This window comes from Heterocephalus glaber, unplaced genomic scaffold (assembly GCF_053883595.1).
Source record: "Heterocephalus glaber isolate CG9 unplaced genomic scaffold, H.glaber_assembly_v1.0 deba00001465, whole genome shotgun sequence".
Classification (NCBI taxonomy): domain Eukaryota; kingdom Metazoa; phylum Chordata; class Mammalia; order Rodentia; family Bathyergidae; genus Heterocephalus; species Heterocephalus glaber.
In genome coordinates this window covers 30,012,315-30,032,226 of record NW_028258312.1, presented here as the reverse complement: position 1 = coordinate 30,032,226, position 19,912 = coordinate 30,012,315, and the positions used below count along the sequence as shown (strand labels likewise).

At 48.3% G+C, this 19,912-nt stretch overlaps 2 protein-coding genes across 8 annotated transcripts in view; one reads left to right on the top strand and one right to left on the bottom strand.

Annotated features, from left to right (window-relative positions):
- Atg10 (autophagy related 10) overlaps nucleotides 1–4,104 on the top strand; it is a 268,942-nt gene extending 264,838 nt beyond the window's left edge. For 6 of the 7 annotated variants that reach the window (XM_021255724.2, XM_021255723.2, XM_087181007.1 and 3 more), the window contains 3 exons: nucleotides 2,783–2,880; nucleotides 3,510–3,621; nucleotides 3,862–4,104. In XM_021255724.2, coding sequence (XP_021111383.1) covers nucleotides 2,783–2,880; nucleotides 3,510–3,618 — 207 coding nt within the window. In that variant the 3' untranslated portion in view covers nucleotides 3,619–3,621; nucleotides 3,862–4,104. Of the gene's footprint in view, nucleotides 1–2,782; nucleotides 2,881–3,509; nucleotides 3,622–3,861 lie in introns of those variants that run through there. The other variant, XR_015439007.1, reaches the window with a different exon arrangement.
- Nucleotides 4,105–17,778: 13,674 nt separating this feature from the next.
- Rps23 (ribosomal protein S23) lies at nucleotides 17,779–19,842 on the bottom strand. The gene is made up of 4 exons (XM_004841638.3): nucleotides 19,709–19,842; nucleotides 19,252–19,411; nucleotides 18,131–18,251; nucleotides 17,779–17,973 (listed from the first exon to the last, which is right to left on the bottom strand). Exons 1-4 carry the CDS (start codon nucleotides 19,710–19,712, stop codon nucleotides 17,827–17,829), a joined length of 432 nt encoding a protein of 143 aa, XP_004841695.1. The 5' UTR covers nucleotides 19,713–19,842; the 3' UTR covers nucleotides 17,779–17,826.
- Between the last annotated feature and the right edge of the window lie 70 nt (nucleotides 19,843–19,912).

Genomic DNA, 19,912 nt, shown 5'->3' with positions numbered 1-19,912 from the left:
AATTCTGTGGTTTCTGCATTGTGAAGAGCTCCATGGGATTAACTACATTTTTTAGTTACAGACCCTTTGCTTTGAATTAGGTTTCAACCAATTTAAAATGACCTTCATGTTTGATAAATGAATGAAAGAATATATAAATTTTAGTTGAGGACATTTGGTATTTTCTTATATAATATGAGAATTATTTCATTCATTGTACTCAGGGCTGTGCAGTCAGTAACCCTGCATATAGTTTCAGCATGTCTAATTTGAATATCTGAAACCTGAAGTGCTTCCAGCTCCAAAACTTTTGAGCACCCAAAGTTCTGGATTTTGGAGCATTTTGGATTTCATATTTTCAGATGAGGGATGCTAACTGGCAAAGTCTATGAAAATATTCCCAAATCCAAATATGAAACACTTCTGGTCCCATGCATTTTGGATAAGAGGAATTCAGCCTGTATTTAGAAAGAGAGATCTATTTTGTATATTTTAAAAATTAATTCTCCATCTGTATTTGAAAAGTAATTAATGATTTGGTTAATTTGCCACAACTAAGAGAAACTAATACATTTGAGAAAGCACTGGATGTTGAACCATGTACAATTTAATCTTGTAATTAATTATGAAGGCTTTGACACATAACTAGGAGGCATGGCATGGTTAACAACATACTTAAAGGATTTATTTCATAAGCATGAACTTTGGGTTCCAAATCCTCTCAAAACCAACACCTGTCCTAACACCGTGACAGGAGAGCACTGCTCATGACTGACTCGATTATGCTTGCTTCCACTAGCTCCCAATTCTTCCTCCTTTGTGCTGTGACTGCTACGCATTTTACATCCATAAATGTTATAAAACTCAGCACTACAGGGCTACAGTTTTTGCTTATATAATCTTGTTAAGAGAAGAAAATCTTTTGCAAATAGGAAGAGGGCCAAGACATGGAGCGAGGTGTAGGGAGGAGAAGGGGACGTGAAAAGAATCAAGATGTGACCCCAATTCCCCACTGTGAATGTAACCTTATGTATTGCAAACATGGATTAGTGAAAATATAAATTCAAACAATTTCTTAAATATTCTTTGTATTTACCATGCATGGAAGTTTTCATTGTGTGTGTTGGGGAATTGAATTATCTTTTGATATTATTTCCTGACGAACTTCCTTTGCTATATCTTATTAGGCAGATTTACTAGCAAGTAACTCTCTCACTCTATTTCCCTGAGAATATATTTATATTACCTTCATTTTTGGAGGATAGTTTTGCTGAGTATGGAATCTATGAGGGTTTTCCCCCAGCACTTTGACCGTGTTTCTCTGCTACCTTCTGGGTTGTTTCCTGTTTGTGTGAAGAGCCCTTCATATGTTGCTTCTCCTAAGATTGTCTCCTTGCTTTTGGGTGTCAGCCATTTGCCCAGATGTGGATCTCTCTGCCTTAGGGTTTGCTGAGCTTCTTGGATCTGGAGATTAATATTTTCCGTCAAAGTTTGGAAGATTTCAGCCAAGATGTCCTTGACTATCCCACCCGCCCCTTTCTCTCTGCTTTCCTCCTCAGAGTCCTGTTCCCCATATGCCGGGACAGGTGAGGTGGTTCTGCAAGCCTGGGCCTCCTTTTCTCTGTTTTTTCCTCCTTCTTCCAAAGATTGAATGCTTTCTATTGTACATCTTCAGATCCACCCGTTCTTTGTACTGCTGTCTCCTATCTAGTGCGGAGCCCAGCTAATGACCTTTTTTATTTCCAGTATTGTACATAGCAACTCCAGAATTTCTATTTGCTTCTTTCTACATCTTTGTATTCTTTTACTGAGATTTTATTGCAGAGTCATTGTCATAAGTTTTCCCTTTTAATTCTGTAACCATAGTTTTAATCCTTTGAGCCTATTTATAATATTTGCTTTGAATTCTCTGTAAATCCAACAGCTGGGCCCTCTCAGCGTCAGTTTTCATTACTGACATTTCCTCCATGAGTATCCATCACACTTTTTTGTTTCTTTGTATGTCTCATAAATTTCTTTGAAAATGAGTTTGGATAATGTATTAAAAGAATTCTGGATTTCTTGTAATTCAGGGTTGTCTCCTTGTGATTATTGCTGTTGTTTTTGTTTATTTTGGTAAACTTCCTAGGCTTTATCTGCAGAATTCATCTACCCTGTGCATGTGGACGCTGATGTCTCTGTTATTTGTTTTTAATTCTTATTTCTCATTCTTTGCCTGCTTTCCTTGAGGTTGCCCAGCTTTGCCTACAGCTTGCTGGTTTGCCAGTGAGCAGGCCAAACTTAGAGTCAAATGCCCCAAGCCCAGGATGCCTCCCCCTTCTGCTGAAGGCTGTGCCTGGGTGAGTGGCACCCCAGAAATGAGACCGGGTCTGGTCAGAAGAGGCTGTCACTGTGGGAGTGACCCGGGAGGGTACATCTCCCTTCCCACCTCTTCCCTTGACTCTCTGCTTCCTGTCTGCCTTGCCATGAGCAGCTCTCCTCTGGCCTGCCCCTCTGCCAGGCAACCCTGTCTTGGAGCCAGGTAATTATGGACTGATCCTCCACAAGCCATGAGCCAAAAGCAACCTGTCCACCTAAGATGTGAGTGTCAGGTATTTTTATGACAGCAATGAGGAAAGTGACTAATATACCGACTCTTGTCATCTTTGGGTTATACATTATGTTTCAAAATGTTGGAAATCCACCCGTATGTTAATTCAGTAACTTGAAATTGAGGACAAGTCCTTATTTTAATGGATTAACCAGATTATTTAATTTTTTCAAAGTTACAATGACAGTTCTTGACTGACTCTGATTCTTACAGGAACATCCAATACTAGGACAACCCTTTTTTGTACTTCACCCTTGCAAGACCACTGAATTCATGGCTCCAGTATTAAAGAATTCCCAGAAAATCAATAGGTAAGAAACACCTTCGAGATACATTGGCCTCTTCTCTGATTTCAAAAGTGTAAATCTTTTTATGTGACTCTAAAAGCCAGGCTGAAGAAGAAATATTCTTTGTAATAATAATAATAGCTAACATGTATTGATTTTTTCTGTGTGCTAGGTGTTGTTCTAAGAGTTTTAGATATATTAGCACATTGGATTTTTATAGCACCCTATGAGCTAGGTACCATTATTTTACCCAGTTTACAGAGGAGGAAGCCAGAGCAGAGAGGAGCTCAGTCACACGGTAAAAAGTGGTGGGGCTGGGACTTGCATCCACAAGTATCTATCTCAGAGCCTGGCTCTCAGCCATTTCGCTCTGCGGCCTTCATCAATGCCAGCAATTTCAAGTGGAGGCCTTTTGTCATCACAGGGAGTCAGGAACCCTGTGTCCAGAGCCCTTCACCTCCCTGAGGGAGGGGTCCTCACATGCTCTCCGGTCCTCAGCTCCTTGTGGGTGAAGGGTCTGGCATCTGGATGGGAGACTCCAGGGAGGTCGAAAGCCTCATTTCTGTCCCTGCTGCTGCCCGAGTGGTTTCCACCGTTCATCCAGAAGCTGTCACAGAGGCAGTAACGGTGCCTGCATCTCCTTCATTTCCCAGAACCGTCAACTACATCACATCATGGCTGAGCATTGTGGGGCCGGCTGTGGGGCTGAATCTACCTCTGAGTTATGCCAAGGCCACCTCTCGTGATGAAGATGCTGACTGAAGGGTAAGCAAAGTGTGTGTGTCAGGGTCTGCCGTCACGGTGTCCCTGCTGTAAGGCAGGTTTGCTGTTGGCATCACGGGCTGAGTGCTGCTCTGCTCTTCACTCATCCAGCAGCACCCACCTGGTGCTTTAGGAAGCATTGGATTGGATGGTTTCATTTTAGTATCGCTACTCTCGAAATAAGTCTTTACTGCTTGGTGAACCTTTCCTACCTCTTGGTTCTTGTTTTGTTCTTGCTCTCAGATTCTCCTGTTGCGCTCAGCATTGCGGCAGGAAGAAATCCCTCAGCGTACCTGGCCAGCCGTTCTCATGCCTGCGCTGTGCAGCATTCCTGCCACCGCAAGGCCACATGGGTTGCTCCCCCTGGAAGAAAATGCCTGCTGCAACTGATATTTGATATATTGAATGTTTAGAAGAGTCCTGTCAAGAACTCTTATTATCTAGAGGTAACAGTGGGCAGTATTATACAGATACTCCCAGAATGCTCACCTTTGTATATCTGATTGTTACTTGCTCAGTCTGTAAATAAGTTTAACAGCCAGTCAGAGCTCAGATGAGCTCATCTGGAAGGATTGTCTGCTTGCTTGGTTTCTCTGTACATTCCAAGGGACCAACCCTGGGGAAGTCTAACTGGCTCCTTGGACTGCCTGGACTCACTTTCCTCAGTGAAGGGTGCAGGAGGCAGCATCACTGGGGCTGCAGATGCTGGCCACTTCCCGAAGCAGGCTCTCAAGTGACTCTGTCGCCCACCCAGGATCCCGGAGGGGCTGGCCTGGACCTCCTTGTGCGGTGGTGCTGATGTGTTTCACTGTCCGCCAGCCCCTTCAGGGTCTGTGCAGGGCGCGCTCCCTCCCCGCTGTCTGCTGGGGCAGATGCTCCTTGACTGTCTGTGGGGCTTCGCCCTGCTGCACCCACGGCCAGGTGAAAGCGTCCTAAGCTGCAGTGCATTTGCTCCCCTGCCCTGTGAAGGTCACGGCTGAGCCTCACTTGCCTCCCTTGTGCTCTGAGCTCTCGCCGAGCTCCGGGTGGGCGAATTGTGAGCACAAAGCCCCTCACAGAGCGCTGCATCCCCAGGCCACGCAGCAGGCCTTGTGTGGTGGTGCAAAGCAGAGCCAAAATTCGACAGCACCTACCACACTCCAGGAGTGGGCGGGACTACGTGTCCCTACTGGAAACAGCCTGTTCTGAGGGCAAAGGGCAGCTCCTGAGTGACAGTGGACAGTGACTGGCAGGGCCGGCTCCCAGGCTGCTGCCGCTCCAACACAGTCTCTCCCCGACTCCCACCGAAACGTGATTCCCAGGGCCGGGTGTGTGGACAGTGGGGAAGGCACGGCTGGACAGTAGGCTGGGCAGCCCGCCCCAGTCCCTGCTGGACACCACAGAGCAGCCAAGGGCTTGGGGCGGAGTAAACTTCTTTCCTTACAAACTACCCGCTCTGCAGTGTTGGTCACAGCGACAGAGAGCGGACCGGACGAAGACCGTGGCCCCGGGGGTCAGAGATGGTGAGGGGTCCCCCCGGCGGACCCCGGCCACACCGGCCTCCTGCAGCCACAGTACAGTGGGGGCGGCAGAGGCGGGAGAGGGTTACCACAGACTGCTGGAGGCGGGCGGAGCCCTGAAATGCCGCGCTGCAACGCCCAGGCTCAGCCCAGAGCGCTGTGTGCTTGCTGGCACTTTGGTGTTTGCCACTGAAATGCTTTCAGCTTCTTTGAGGGGTTCCCCTCCCTCTCCTCCCGTAAACGCAGACCTCTCGGCGCCCTGTATTTCCGGTGTGAGTACGCGTATACGTGCGATTAATGTGCCGTCCAGCCGAGGCCCGGGTCAGGAATCCCGGCTGTCTGGTGCCAGCCGTCCTAGGTAGCAGATTCTGATCGTCTATCAATTTGAGACCAGTTTTGTTTTACTGAAAAGTTTAAAAAATATTTGTTTCTCTCTGCTTAATGAAGACCTAAAGCTTCACTAGTGGCGCCGTGGAGCCCGGAAGGCCTGTACCCCCGGGAGCTCCGTCTGCTTCCCAGCTGCACATTCAGGATTTGCCCACTTAAAAATCTCCTAATGTTTGGTTGATAAAAACAAATGTCCCGCTTTAAAAATGCGGCTGCCCTGGCGGCTGGAGCCGGGCGGCCAGTCCGTGTCTGCTCCGCGCTGACACCGAGAGGCTTCCCCTGGCTCCTGGTGCCCCCGCGTGGGTCGGGCGGTGCCACCCCAACCTCTGCGCCGTGAAGCTGGGCCGCTCGGGCTGATTTTCTCCCTCTCCTTCCTATAAAATGACGCCCGCAAAACAGCATAAAGCTGAATGTGCTACGTGAAGAGCTCAGTGGGATCGGGCATGGAGGCCGCGGCCGCGCTCCTGGGCATCCCTGGTGCTCCCCGGCCTGGCCCGGCCCGTTGATCACATTCGTTCCCCACAGCTCTGGACCCAGTTACTTCAACCTAGTCTACAGGATCGCAGTAAGTTTTCCAGGCAGGCCTGGAACCCACTAGGTGGCCCAGGCTGGCCTTGAACTTGCGGTGGGTGATCCTCCTGCCTCAGCCTCCCGAGTGCTCCACCACACCAGGCTTCCTTTGTCACAAACCCAGCTCAGACCAGGGGAGGCCCGGATGGCCAGCTGCCTGTCTGTTGCTCACTATACTCGGGCATCATGAGCTTGGCAGCGTCCGGCCTTCACTGAGCCCTCCTCCTGTTCAGAGGCCAGAGTCGGGATTTCCCGAGCCGACCCTTCAGGGATGGCACGTGTGCACAAGAGTTGCAGCCTGGGCTCCCTTGGGCTGGTCCCTGGCTAGGAGCAGAGGCCTGGGGGACTTAGACCCAGCAGAGCAGAGGCCCGGCCCATCGGTGGGCCGCTGCCTAGGAGCAGGAGGTTGACAGAGCAAAACCGCGGCCTGCCTAGCAGGAGCTAAGATCTGGAGGAAAACAAGGTCAGCGGTGAGTTTCCTCCTCTCCCTCCGTGACAGGGACAGGTTTAGCTGGTTGTGAGAGCCCGGCCCTGCACCGTTCACAGAGCTCCTACTCCGAGGGGGCTTTCATCTGGGGTCACAGTGCCAGAGGAGGTGTATGAAGTGTCCTCGCGGCTGTCTGTCACGCCTGTGCCAAGTGAAAGCCCTCACGGATGTGGGTCAGCTCTGTCTCCCCGCCCCCCTCTTTCTCTGAGCCCCAGGCCCGGGCAGGGCCCGGATGCAAGGAGGAGCCCTGAGCTGTAAGCTTGGGGACAGCAGGCTGCTGGTGGGTGGAGATGTGAGAGGGCTTCAGGGAAGCGGATGCAGGGAGCCTTGCAGAGTTTAGGCTTGGGCAGGCCCTGAGAACCTGTTCTCGTGCGCTACCTAGGAGGAAATGTCACAGCCCGGCTGGTCTGCCGGCGTATGGCTGTGCTTTCTTTAAAAAAGCGGATTGCATTGCACATAGGAAAAGCAGTGTCATTTGGTGAGACTCTGGCTCCCACCATGGTCATTAATCACATTTCATGGGTCACGTTCCGTGTGCTTGCTCAGGCGCACGCGCAATGCCCCGCTGCACACCCAGGCTAGAGGTACACGCTTCTCTATGTGGTCTGTCCTCACCCAAGTGCCGACACAGAATGTGACTGTATCCTTATGTGTGAGTGCACGTATGTGGGTCCACAGTGTGATGTCATTGAATAAAAACCATTCAGTACGGTAAAAGACACATTGCCATGAATCCCCTCAAAATCCTCCCCCTTTGTTTGGACACACTCATCCACGGTTCTTGCTGCTTTCTGCAGCAGCTCCGAAGTCCTATTTCGTGAGGGTCTTTAGTTGTACTGTCCTGGCTGCCTTCATGTCTAGAATGCATTCAAAACCTTTCCCTTTCACGCTCATTTGACTTTGGGGAAGAATCAAAAGTCGCAGGGTTCCAGGTCCCGCAGATGAGGTCACAGGGCCGTGTTTTTACTAGCCTGCCGTTCCATTAGATGGCGCTGGGCGGCAGCATTCACGTATTTTTTTTATCACACCTCAGAGAGACACTCAGGAAAGAGGACTCTCCAGGACTGCTGCAGAAAGTGTAGAGGGCGATGGGATGAGCGCCTTTGAAGTGAGGGGACAATTTTGGGGAGGATCGTGGCAATCTGTCTTCCATTGTAATCCATGCTCAGATTTATCGGTTCGCCAGCCATCTACTTTGCTCCCCCTGCTGGACGGAATCTGCGCCTGTGTAGGCGGGCACACGTGTCTGTGTGCACACGGGCTGCTTGGCAAGGGAGCAGAGATGTCAACCTGGTGCACAAACCAGCTCCCTCCCTCGCTGAGAGCCTCCCATCTCCTGCTGCCCCAGCCTCACTTGCTGGGGACCTCTCCAGAAGGAACCGAAAGTACCTAGCTATGCTTGTACCGGCCCTGGGCTACTTTCATGGGCAGATGCATCTCTGAGACCGCTCCTATGGGTTTCTATAGGGCTCATCTGTGAAAACGTTTCACATTTTCGGTCTTAAATTGGTTAGTGTTCTTTAAAGCAGTACTTCGATGTCAGGCCCTCGCACCGATTTACCTTTCGTGTTGTCAGTAGCGACATCTAGTGGTCCCGTCCTGAGCACCCTGTTTTCTCCATCTTTAGAACCTAAATGCGGGGATTTTAGAGATCACCCAAGTTCCATTTTATAAATGATTAAATATGAACTGAAAATTCATGTCTTATATTCAGATTCTCACCACATAATAAATATTACCATGCAACTCTTCGAATAAGCCACTACGAACCATGAAGTGGACAAAGCCTGCCCTGAGACGTTAACAGGAAGTCTCAGCTCAGTACATCTAGGGCTTTGGCACATTATTTGCATGGTGCCTGGTATTTGGTAACACTCCATCAATTTCTGTTCAGTGTTTGAATGTGTGGGTGATCACAGAGCCCAGGGAGAGAATCCCAGCCGGTGTGGGACTTGAAGGAACCATGGAGAGTTAGTAAGAGTAGAAGGTCAAGACCATGTAAGGTAGGTGCCGTGGCAGGCTGAAAATGGACCCAAGAATGGGATCCAACACACACCCTCCAAGGGTGACTATGTGGAGTTTCTAGGGGACTCATCGGGTGAGGGTTTATTGGATAGATTAGAAAGAAGAGAGACTGGATGAAGGGCAAGAAGCCAAAGTAGTAATGAGATGGGGAGTTCCCAAGTTAGGAAGGGGACAGATGAAAGAAACCAGTGCCCTAGACCAATGTAACAGACCTGTGGCGCACACTCCACGGCGGGCTGTTTGTATCACTGAAAGCTCTACAGGGTTCGCCGTCACCACCCTGGACCCTTTGAGGACAGGAGCTGGGTGAGAGAGAGGACGGGAAGCCTCTGTTCCTGTCTCTCGGGTTCCATAGCGGGGTCCTTACTCCAGCTAAGGTGGCTCCCCTTTCCCCACTCCGCAGCACCAGGGGCCAAACTTGTGATCTGCTGGGGAGAGCACCCACCCTGTCCTCTAAGATCGCTTTCTCCAGTGCAAGCAGCAGAGTGAGATGGACAATCTCCAGAAGCTCCTCCTTCAGTAGGTCCAGAGGAAGAGTCCCCAGCCTCTTTCCTTTCCGTGAGACAAGATAGCTAAACAGTTAGGGGCACTGTGCAGCCAGCTGCCCAGAGGGAGTGGATTTTCATCTCCATGCCCAACATGGGCCAATCCCTTGAACACAAACCAGACACCAGCTGCAGGCTGTGGTTTGAATGTGTCTCCCAAAGATCCATGTTGGGAGTTAGTCAGCACTGAAACAGTACTGACAGGACAGACTGAAAGGAGAGGTTAGGTCATGCTAGCGAGGGCCAAAGCTGCCTCCTGTGACTACTGTCTCACTGTCTCACGTGCTGCTTCCCACCAGGAAGCCCTCATGATACTGAGCTGCTGAGCTCCGACTTCCCAGCCTCCAGAACCATGGGCCAACAATTCCTGGTCATTACATAGATATATGTATACATATACTGCGCAGTGGGCCAGCCTTCTGCTCATTATCAATTTCCCAGTGTGGGGTTTACTGGAATAGTAACATAAAGCAGGTCAAGACACTCTGCATGCAGCTTACTTATGCACACGGTGCTGATACCACAAGTTCTCCTCTGCACCGTGGACCATCGAGGCATGAGAAAGACCTGGTGTGGGAGGAAGCACCCCAGCCTCCTCCAAGGACCATTACCCCGAGGGACTGCAGTGCGGGCTAGGGGAGGCCTGGGCTCTTCCTCTAAGCCTGCAGGTATTCACAAAGATCACTCCAACATAACTGCAGCTAAAATGTGGGTGGATTTCTGTATTCTCATTTAAGCATTGAATTAGGGTCTTTCTGCATATCTATTTTTTCGATTTCTGTTTTCATTCGTCTGTGTTTGCAGCACATAATGATTGCATTCCTTGTGGGGAGTCAGTGCATGGACCCAGCACATCTTCATTCTTTTTAGCGCCCTGTTCTCCCCTCTCTCCCCCTTCCTCCATCTCCTGGTCTCCTTCCCATTTACAAAAGATCTATCTCCCTGACTCCTATTATCTACCTTTTATTTTGCTCTGTAATTTATTTATACTTTGGGTTTCTCATATAAGAGAAATCTCTGTATATGGCTTTATACTCTTACATTTTTCAATTGAAATAATGTCTGCAACACTTCCCCACATTGTTTGAAAATATAACTTAAAATGACTGATTTCTCTATCAAACTAGACCAAAGAGTTCTCCTGTCCTCTATTCCCAGCTCCTTGCTCTGCATTTAACAGACATTCCCAAACCCTGGCTGGCTTCGTTGCCCGGGGAGGCAGGGGTCAGTAGGGCCCATGAACCCTTCTGCCAAGAACCTGCAGGCTGCAGTGCACTGAGTGCTCATGCTACAGTGTACCAGGCACTCACCCTGTGTCTCTCTGGGTTCTCTGTCACTAAGGGAAGTGAGGATCAAACAGTTCCCAGCTACTGAGGCACATTGCTGACCTGTTCATCAGTGAAGCTGTACCAGTTACAAATGTACATTCCCAGCGGCAGTATGTGCCTTAACATTTCCTTAAATCTTTGAAAATACAGTGGACCCTTGACTTAGGAACTCAATTTGTTTTCAAGGGCTGCTTGTAACTCAAGTTGGTTGTAAGTCAAGACTATTTTTCCCATAAGAAATGGAAATACCCACAAGGCATTCTGAACCTCCCAAAGCCCCCCTTAACTAACCTGTTCATAATAAAAAGGGTGTAATGTGCATAATTTACCAAAAACACCAATAATTTTCCCAGTGTATCCACTACAAAGTTATAAAATGTGCCTCATTTACCAGAAACAACAATTTCATACCGCACTCACCACTCAAGTTGACATCTTTGGCTTGCAGGGAGGGAGGATGAATGGAAGGTGGTTATTGTTTGGAAGGAGAGACCCCTTCCAGAAGAACATCAGGAATCTGGCTCCCTGGTGTCCTTTCTCTCCTGGGGAGAGTCTGCAGCCCACTAGGACCTGCGTCTGGCTCACTAGGTCTCAACCTTTTCAGAACTGAAAACTGGTCTAAGGTTGTCTGTTTCTGTCTTTTCTTCAACACTGTTTCGTAGTACGTCATGGCATTGTCATTAAGCAAGTGAACACAACAATTGGCTTTTCCTCTCTCTGGGTGGGTCTTCTCTACAAATGTTTGTGGTTCTGTCCATTTTTCCAGGATTTCCTTTATTTCAGAAGAAGAACTTTGCTGCACTGATTGTTGATACTCCCCTCCTCTTGAGAAAGCTCCTCAGCTGCCCTTCTCTGTTGCTCAGTCACTAGTTGCTGAAGCTCCTCTGTGGACAGTTCCTCTGCGTGTCCATCTAGCACTGTTGATCGTGACTTACTGATTTGAGTAACACCTTTGGCACCACTGGCTTCCGTATACAAACCTTTTCTCTGTAAGATTGTTGAGATGGTGGATTCCGACGTGCTGTATGTATTAGTGAGATCGGTCACGTGAATGCCACTCTCATTTCTCTACAAGTTTCTTCTTCCTTTTTATTGTGACTGCTTTCTTTCCCTTCCCTTCCTTCCTTAGCTTCTTTTCTAGCTTTTTGGGGGCCATTTTGACAGCAGTAATCATAGGGATTATATAGGGCACTGACCTAAATCAGGTCCACAAATGTACATCTGGGCTCAGACGGACACGTATGCTTACCTATGCTTTTCTAGCATTGTGAGTCTTTGCTTGCAACTGCGCAAGCAGCCAGCATTTGGGTCGTAACGTAAGACTTCGATCGTAAGTTAAAACTGAAGTTCCAGTCGTAACCCAAGTTGTTTGTATGTGAGGCCAGGGTAACTTGAGGGTCCACTATAATTCTGTTTTACTTTGCTTTCGTTATAGAAATGAACATTTCCCCCTCTTGTCTTGCTAAACTTTGCAGGGATTCTCAGCTTTGTCACTTCCCCGAGTGTTAACAGGTTTGGTTTTCTCTTGGTTGTCACGTGATTGCTCCCAGGCCTTCCCTTGGCTCCTGTCACAGCCTGTGGCCCCTCTACTGGTTTGGGAACAACTGCACAGGTGTGCCAGTTAACCAGTAGGGAATGTCATTTTAGAGATATTATGGGAAATTTCAAACATTCACAAAAGTAGAGAAAATGGTACACTGAACAACTGCATACCTGTAAGTCAGAATCAGCCACCACCAAGACTTCTCCTCTCTGTCTCTCTTAACCCTTCCTTGTTTTGTTTGCTCGAATACTGCAAGGCTACGCATGGTACCTCACCTTTCCTTCCACAGGTGCAGACTGGACATCTGTACTGGATCTGTTGCCGCAAGCTCTACTCCATTCTTCGACATCAGCACTGTCTCTCTCTGCTCCGTTTGCTCTTTCTCAGTCCTCACTCTCCAGTGTCCTGGGGACCTTTCTCCTGCTAACCATAAGAAGGTCGGTGAGTGCAGTGGCTGCAGGACACAGCCATGCAGTCTGTTCCCAAAGGTCCCTGTGCTGGAGAGTTGGCTCCAGGGTGGCAGGATCGGGTGGGGAGCTTTAAGACGAAGCCAGGTGGGGCCTCATTAGGTCCTTGCGAGTGAACGAACATTCTGGGGCCTGGGTCAGAACTGGACAGGATGGGCTGATACAGGCCTGGCTTGCATCTCTCCCCCAGAGCCCTCTCTGCTCACACTCAGGGTCTTCAGCCCTGCACCCAGGCCTGGCCAGGCCCAAGCAGGTTCCCGCTCAGAACTGCGCGGAGTGTACCGGTCCTCTTCATGAACTGAGCAGGCAAGAGACAGAACCTCACCCATCAGGCACACTCCGCAGACAGCTTCAAGTCCCAGGCAACTTCTCTCCCTAGTCGCAGCACGGATCAGCACCGCGAATAGCGTCATGTGTGCCTGACTCTGCTCAGGGCTGCACACGTTGGAACAGTGGCTGGTTTCAGGATCAGGATCGCCTCTGAAAAATGAACAAAATGCATTTTCAGAAATTGTTATATGTGTGTTTTGTACACATACAAAGAAATAACCAGAAAATTCCACATGCAGTTTCAGGAGGTTTCTTAGAAATCCATCTGTGGGACAAAACCTAGATCAAGAATCTGAGCCAGCTAAGTGCAGTGGTGCACATCTGTAATCCCAGGGCTCAGCAGGCTGAGGCAGGAGGATTGTAGATTCAAGGCCAGCCTGGGAAACTGTTAATAAAAAGGGCTTGAGGCTGGGGCTTAGTGGTAGAGTTTGTCCCTAGAATACATCAGGCCCTGAGAGAGAGAGAGAGAGAGAGAGAGAGAGAGAGAGAGAGAGAGAGACAGAGAAAAAGATACATCTAGGCCAATAAATCCTAGTCACAGTGGCTTTCTTCCATCACACAGCACACACAGGTGAGAGGAAGCGAGGTCTAGTGAGGGAGGAAATGTGCCTAATTATAAACATAAGGCAATGTGTAAAATACATAAAGAATAAAGTCAACCATTACCTGCAAGATGTAGATGCCAGAGGGAGACATCTGTGACCCGTTAGCACCGTTAGGCGAGGGGACGTGGTCATGGTCACCTGCACATGCCGGCTCACTCAGACGCGCACACAGAGAGCAGGGTGTGTGACGCTGCCAAACCACACAGGGGAAAAATCCTTATTACAGACAAATTCCCAAAGCTGTTGGAGAGGAGGATGTGACAGGGCAATCTATTTCCACGTTAATGGGTGGAACATGTCTAACGTGGCCTCAGTGTACTTCGCAGTGACTGAAACAAAGCAGTGTTGCAGGTGTGCCTTTCTCAGTGCCCGATGTTCAGAGCTGAACATTAGCTGCTTGTGAAGGAGGCGAGGAAGCGCTGTAACATAGCACACGGATGCATCACATGCACCCAGAGGGCCGCCCCGCTCGGGGACAGTGGCTGTTCGGGGCCCTGGAGGGACAGGGTGCTGCTGGGCCCAGGGCTGGCACCGAACACCGAAATTGGAAGTGACCCTCTGGTGCGGTGGTGGCTGTCCCTCCGAGTCCCTCTCCAAGGTGCCACTCTAAAAGCTGACATTTTTTCCCTATGACACCATTAACTTACCACGAGAAAAATACTTAATTGTTATGTGTCCCTGTGTTTGGCTGTAGAACTCCTGCAGTGACATTACCATGGCAACTAAAGAGCTTTACAATCCTCTTGTTTTCCTCATAAGCTCACCAGAAACACACACAAATACCCTTCACCAAATAAGGACAGCAATTGTGCTGGAAACTAGAAATGGTCAGGGCAACCGGTGAAGGAGTCCCCAGCTAGAAGGGCACAGAAGTACGGGCTGGTACTTGAGGGTGCATCTAAACGTATTCAGTAGTTAGGATGAGAATTACTAAGTAGCTGTTAGTGAGCTTTCTGTGAGACATCTTTGTCTCTTTTCTTGACTTTGTGTAAGACCAAGAAAGAAGCGTGAGCTACCCTGACAAACAGTCTTCAAACACACTCCAGAAATACTTATGATACACACTATGGCTCACACAGGCGAGGGACACAGGAATTTACCATGCACCAAGATACACACGCAAATCTGTGTGTACGTCAGATTAGAACTGTGTCTCTCAGCTCGATCAAAAAACAAGAGAAAAAGGCCACACCTATCTCAAACACTGTGATAATAGAAGTTTAACCCCCCAACATCATTATTTCTGTATTTTAGGGTTTCAGTATTTCCTTAAAAACACACATTTTACTAATTATGTTCCACCACCCCTCTTCTGTTCACAAGACACGAAACCGAATCTCTTGATAAATACTCAGCCTAAATGTATGGCTGGCAGTGTGTGCTGTCTTTCCCTCTCCTCCCTCCCTCTCGCTTCCTCCTTTCCTCCCTGATTCCCGCCCCCACCCCCTTCTGTTCTGGTGTGTAGTACTGCGAAATTCCATCACAAGCACTGTGCAAACCCCGCCATGGTCAGGACAGAGCCATTCCACCCCCACAAGGGGACATCCTGTTGGGAAACTGGCCCCACTCCTGTTTTGAGACAGGTCTATGTAGCCCAGGATGGCCTCGGACTTGTGATCCTCCTGCTTGGGCCTTCTGGATGCTGGGGTCACATACATTGGCATCACACCCCATTTTTAATTCCTACTGACCACACATCTCTCCTCTGTTGCTATAATGTTGTCATTTCAAGAATGTTACACAAATGCAGTCACACAAGATGTCACCTTTTGAGATTGGCTTTTTGTTTTCAGCATACTGCTCTTGAGATTCAAAACAGTTGCTGCATAGAACATGGTTTGTTTCTTTTTATGTCCAGGTAGTATTTCATTTATAGATGTGCTAGCTGCCCATTGAATAATGGGTTGTTTCCAGATCTTGGCTATTACAAATAAGCTGCTGTAAACATTTGTGTACAGGTTTTCGTGCGGACATATTTTCCTTTCTGCACGGTAACAACCCAGGAGTGCAACTGCTGGGTCATATTGTATATACCTGCTGAACTTCTGGAGAAACTGCCAAACTTTTCCAGGTGCCTGCAGCATTTTAAATTCTGCCCAACCATGTTCCAGGGAACCAGTTGCTTCACATTCTTGACAATGCTTGGTATCGTCGGTATTTTTAATTCACTAGGGTCTGCATTTGCGTTTCCTGATGGTTAACTATGTTGATTTTTTTCATGTTTATTTGCCATCACTTTGGTATGAAGAGCTGTTTTTCTCATTTTGTAATAGTATTTTCTTACTTTTGAGTTAGTTCTTCATGTTTCAGACCAGTCTTTTACTGAGTATGTGATTAGAAAATATTTCCTGTTTGTGGTTTGTCTGACAACAGGATCTTCAGAGCAAAAGGTTAAAATTTTGACCACGCCAGCAGATCCATTTTTTTCTACAATGTCTAAGAACACTACCTAGGCCTATCTTGTAATGATAGGGGTTTTTTTCCAAGTTTTATAGCTTCATTTTACATGCAGATATATGATCAATTTTGAATTTATTATTCTGTGAGTTTAGGCGTTTCTTTCCTCCTTAAGTTTGTATCATGTATTAAAAGATTATCTTTCCCCCACTGGTGCATGCCTGTCTCACCACTCTGGGAGACTGAGGCAGGAGGATCACAATTTCCAGCCCAGCCTGGGGAACTTGGTGTCTCAAAGTAAGAAGGGCTAAGTATGCAGCTCACTGCAAAGGCCCTGGGCTCAACGCCCAGCATGGGCCCCCACCCAATGTATTGAGCATGCTTCTGGATTTTCTGTGCCCTTTCATTGAAGTGTTTCAGCCTGTCCTCCAACAGGTTTTGTGATTGCTCCATTGTTACTTTTTACTATCATTTTAGACTTCAGTCCCTTTGCTTTTCCAGATAAAAGTTTAGATGCTGAGATTCTGCTCATCTTCACGAGGTGAGCGCCTCATTCCTCAGCCTAGTCAGCCTCAGTTGCCAGTTCGGTGCCAGGCCACACAGCTAGACACAAGGACCCGGTGGGAGGCGGTGGTGACGGACTTGGGAGGTAGATCTGTGGGTGAACCTGGCAGCCACTAAGCCAAACTGCTGAGTGTCAAAAGGGTGTCCCACGTACGTCATCCTGGGTGCCTCTGACTCCAAGATGTGTCAGCTGACATCTCAGGGGCAGCAGGGACACTGCTACCTGGGGCTGGACCCTCACACCTGGCCCAGTTCCCCTCTCCCTATGCCAGCTCAGTGGCTTCTATCGAGTGCTTGCTGAAGAGAGAAGGGTCAGAGACCCAGGAAGCTCTCATTTAGCAGAGTTGGGTCAGTTAAGGTCCAGGTAGAATGAGAGGCTCAGACAATTCTGCCTCTCCAGCTTCAGGGACAGGAAGTGCCTGGTAGAAAATCCACAAGTCAGACCCTTTCTGCCCTGTACAGCCATATAACCTGCTGCAGGAAGAAGCACCAGTGTGCTGAGGAAGACGTAAGATGGGAGAGAGACAGGAAATAGTTGAGGAATGCAGGTTTGAGCAGAAAAGTCTGAATCAGGCTCGCACTGAGGAAGGAGGAAGCCAGGGACAAGGCTTGACAGAGGTCTCCCCGGGCCATGGTGAGGCTTCTGGTCTTTACCTTATAGGAAACAAAGTATCCTAAATACAACCTAACACTAAGCTTTGATCAGAGTGAATTAAACAATTTATTAATATAGCCAACAGTTTCCTGGATCACTAAAATTGGAAAGCTAATAGCCATGCTTTCTCTATGGAAAATCTGAAATATCTGTGGATAGCAAAAGGCTCAGAGCCACCTTTGACAATTATCAAAACTCACACCTCTAAAATCACCTTTTCAGCTTTTGACTAGGTGGCTTAAAAGCCTATTAGTTACTGACAGCTTCTAAGTCATGTCATATACAGTGCCTGTCTCCCTTGCTCTTAAATCTTTGCCTCTATGCCTCCATCTGCTGGGCATGTAGTTCCATTAACTAAATCATCCAAGGCCTAAATCCTATTTTAAGCAAGGCAGGTAACAGACAGCCTTAGATATTTGAAAACAACAGGGAACAATTTAAGCAAATTTCTTTTTGTTAACTTCAAGAAGATGGACTCAAGAATACGCATATGCAAGGATATCTATGCCTAAGGGTCCCTGCTCAATGTTAACTTGAAGAACAGCAGAAGCACCTCATGACAAGTGATTTTTAAAAATACACTAGAATACTGTACATTTATTCCAGACTTGTAAATTTTAAGTGGAATGAAGGGACTTTCATTCAGTCGCCAATCCTCATACTGAAATACCTATCCTTCACATCTAAACACAGTACTTGGCGAAGTACATAACCCTACCTATTTGGTGGTGGTGAGGGAGGAAATAAAATACAAAACATTTTTGGAATATGAAAATTTATTACTAATGTCTTTTCATCATCAAAACTTATGATCTTGGTCTTTCCTTCTTGCCTTTGTAGAGAGCCAAGAGAGAGACATTGGCTACTTTAACCACCTTAAAGCGGACTCCAGGAATGTCACCAACGGCGTGACCTTTTCGACCAAATCCAGCAACCAGAACTTCATCATTTTCCTGAAACAGAATACAAAGTTTATTTCTGGCATCAGTGTCTGTCCCTAAAAAGCATTACTCATTCATATAAGAAAACTCCCATTCGTCAGGGAAAAAAACAGGGTAAAGAAACCCCAGAACAATCCACAGGTAATCAAAACTTATTGGAAACACTCACCTCAATAAAGTTCAAGCATCCATCATTAGGGACAAAAGCTGTGATTTTCTTGCCGTTCTTGATCAGCTGGACTCTGACGCACTTCCTGATGGCAGAATTTGGCTGTTTGGCTTCAACCCCTCTGAAACATAAACAGCAGAGCAGTGACCTGGCTTTTTGAAAAGGGACAGACACTAAGCACAGAACTAATCGCAACTGTTTCTATCTTTCAATATAATCAAATTCCTCAAATCCTGATTTCAAGCAAGTTTTTCCTCCCTCTGAGTTTCATTATTCACAGTGCAGAAAATTTTTAATTCCTTTACAGTTGTAAAGTTATCTGAACTTCTTAAAAGAATTGTAGCTAGAATGTCAAGGTTCAAATTACAACCTTACCGTAAGATGGGACAGAACATGAAATTACCATTCTTGGAAGTCAAAAGCCAATCAAATACCAGCTCGTTCACATAGCTCAGTATTAGTGTTGTGACTTCACGTAAGTCACTTATCTAATTTTCTCAAGTAGTACAAAACACTGTTTTTTGCTACCAGGGATCAAACGCTGGACCTTGCGATTTCGAGGCAGGCGGCGGAAGGAACCACTGAGCTAAATCCCCGGCCTAGTTTTCTCAAATAAAAGAACCATTTGATCACACAAACAGTGGTCAGCCTATAACAGTTCCCACACAACAAATGCGCTTTTCTCACTCACCACACCGTTGCTAGTTTCTTCCCCATTTTTTCTAGGGCGAATGTTGAAATCTAAACTCTTGGCTATCTGAACGCCAAACACTAACTTTGTCCACTTTTAAGTACAAAGGCAATCTTGGCTCCTGAAACGTCCGCATGAACTACTGACCCTTATAAAAAAGAAGAGCAGGCCAGATATGGGGGTGCAAGCCTGAATTCCCAGCACTCTGGGAGGCCGAGGCAGGCGGATCATTAGTTCAAGCCCAGCCCAGGGAACCCAGACCATCTCAAAACTAGAAGAATAGAACAAGAGGCTGTTACCGTGAAAGACCTGGGTCCGATCCCCAGCGTGGCCAAACAATCAAATGGCCACCTACAGATTCAACAGGCACACTTGTCTGGAAACCCCACAGCGGAGTAAAACTCGGAAGCTGCGGTGCACTTTCACTTACACTTTCTCCAGCACGATGCCCTTTGCATGGGAAGCACCTCCAAAGGGGTTGGCCTTCAGGGCTGTGCCCAGATGAGCCTTCTTGTACTGCTTGTCGTGCCACTTCTGGTCCCGCCGGTGACTGCGGAGCTTCCGCGCCGTACGAAGGCCGCGACACTTGCCTAGTAGGAAAAACCACTGCAATTCCTTCGCCAGGCGACACCGGCGCTCACCCAGACTAACACCTTAGGCCGCCGACTCGCGGGGCAGGTGATCTGCAAGGTCCCAGGGCCCGACCACGACAGCCAACGTGCAAGGAGTCACAGCGCGCGCCCCCGAAGCCGGGCCCACTCGCTGCCTCGCCCGGTCCGCGTACCCGCGGCGTCGCCTCCCCGGCCCCACTGGTCAGCCTCCTTGCGGAGCCACCGCCCGCTCCCGGGACCCCCAGAGGCCGCCCGCAGCCCCCCAGGCCGGCTCACCCATCCTGCCGGCGTGCGGGTCCGAGCGAAAGAGCGAGGCGGCGCAGGAAGGACCCACAAGCCACCTCGACAGGCCCCGCCCCGCCGCGAAGGACCCGGCGGAGCTGTCTTGCGGCGCCTGTCCCGAGGTCGGTGCCTCGTTGGAAAACGACGCGCTTGCGCCACTTTCCTGAGCCAAAACCTGAGCCTCATTTCATTGTATGA

Coding starts and splice junctions, on each gene's coding strand:
- Rps23 (XM_004841638.3), bottom strand. Junction 18,252..19,251: donor GGCATCGTGCTGGAGAAAGT/GTAAGTGAAAGT, acceptor TTTATGTTTCAG/AGGGGTTGAAGCCAAACAGC. Junction 17,974..18,130: donor GATGCTTGAACTTTATTGAG/GTGAGTGTTTCC, acceptor ATTCTGTTTCAG/GAAAATGATGAAGTTCTGGT.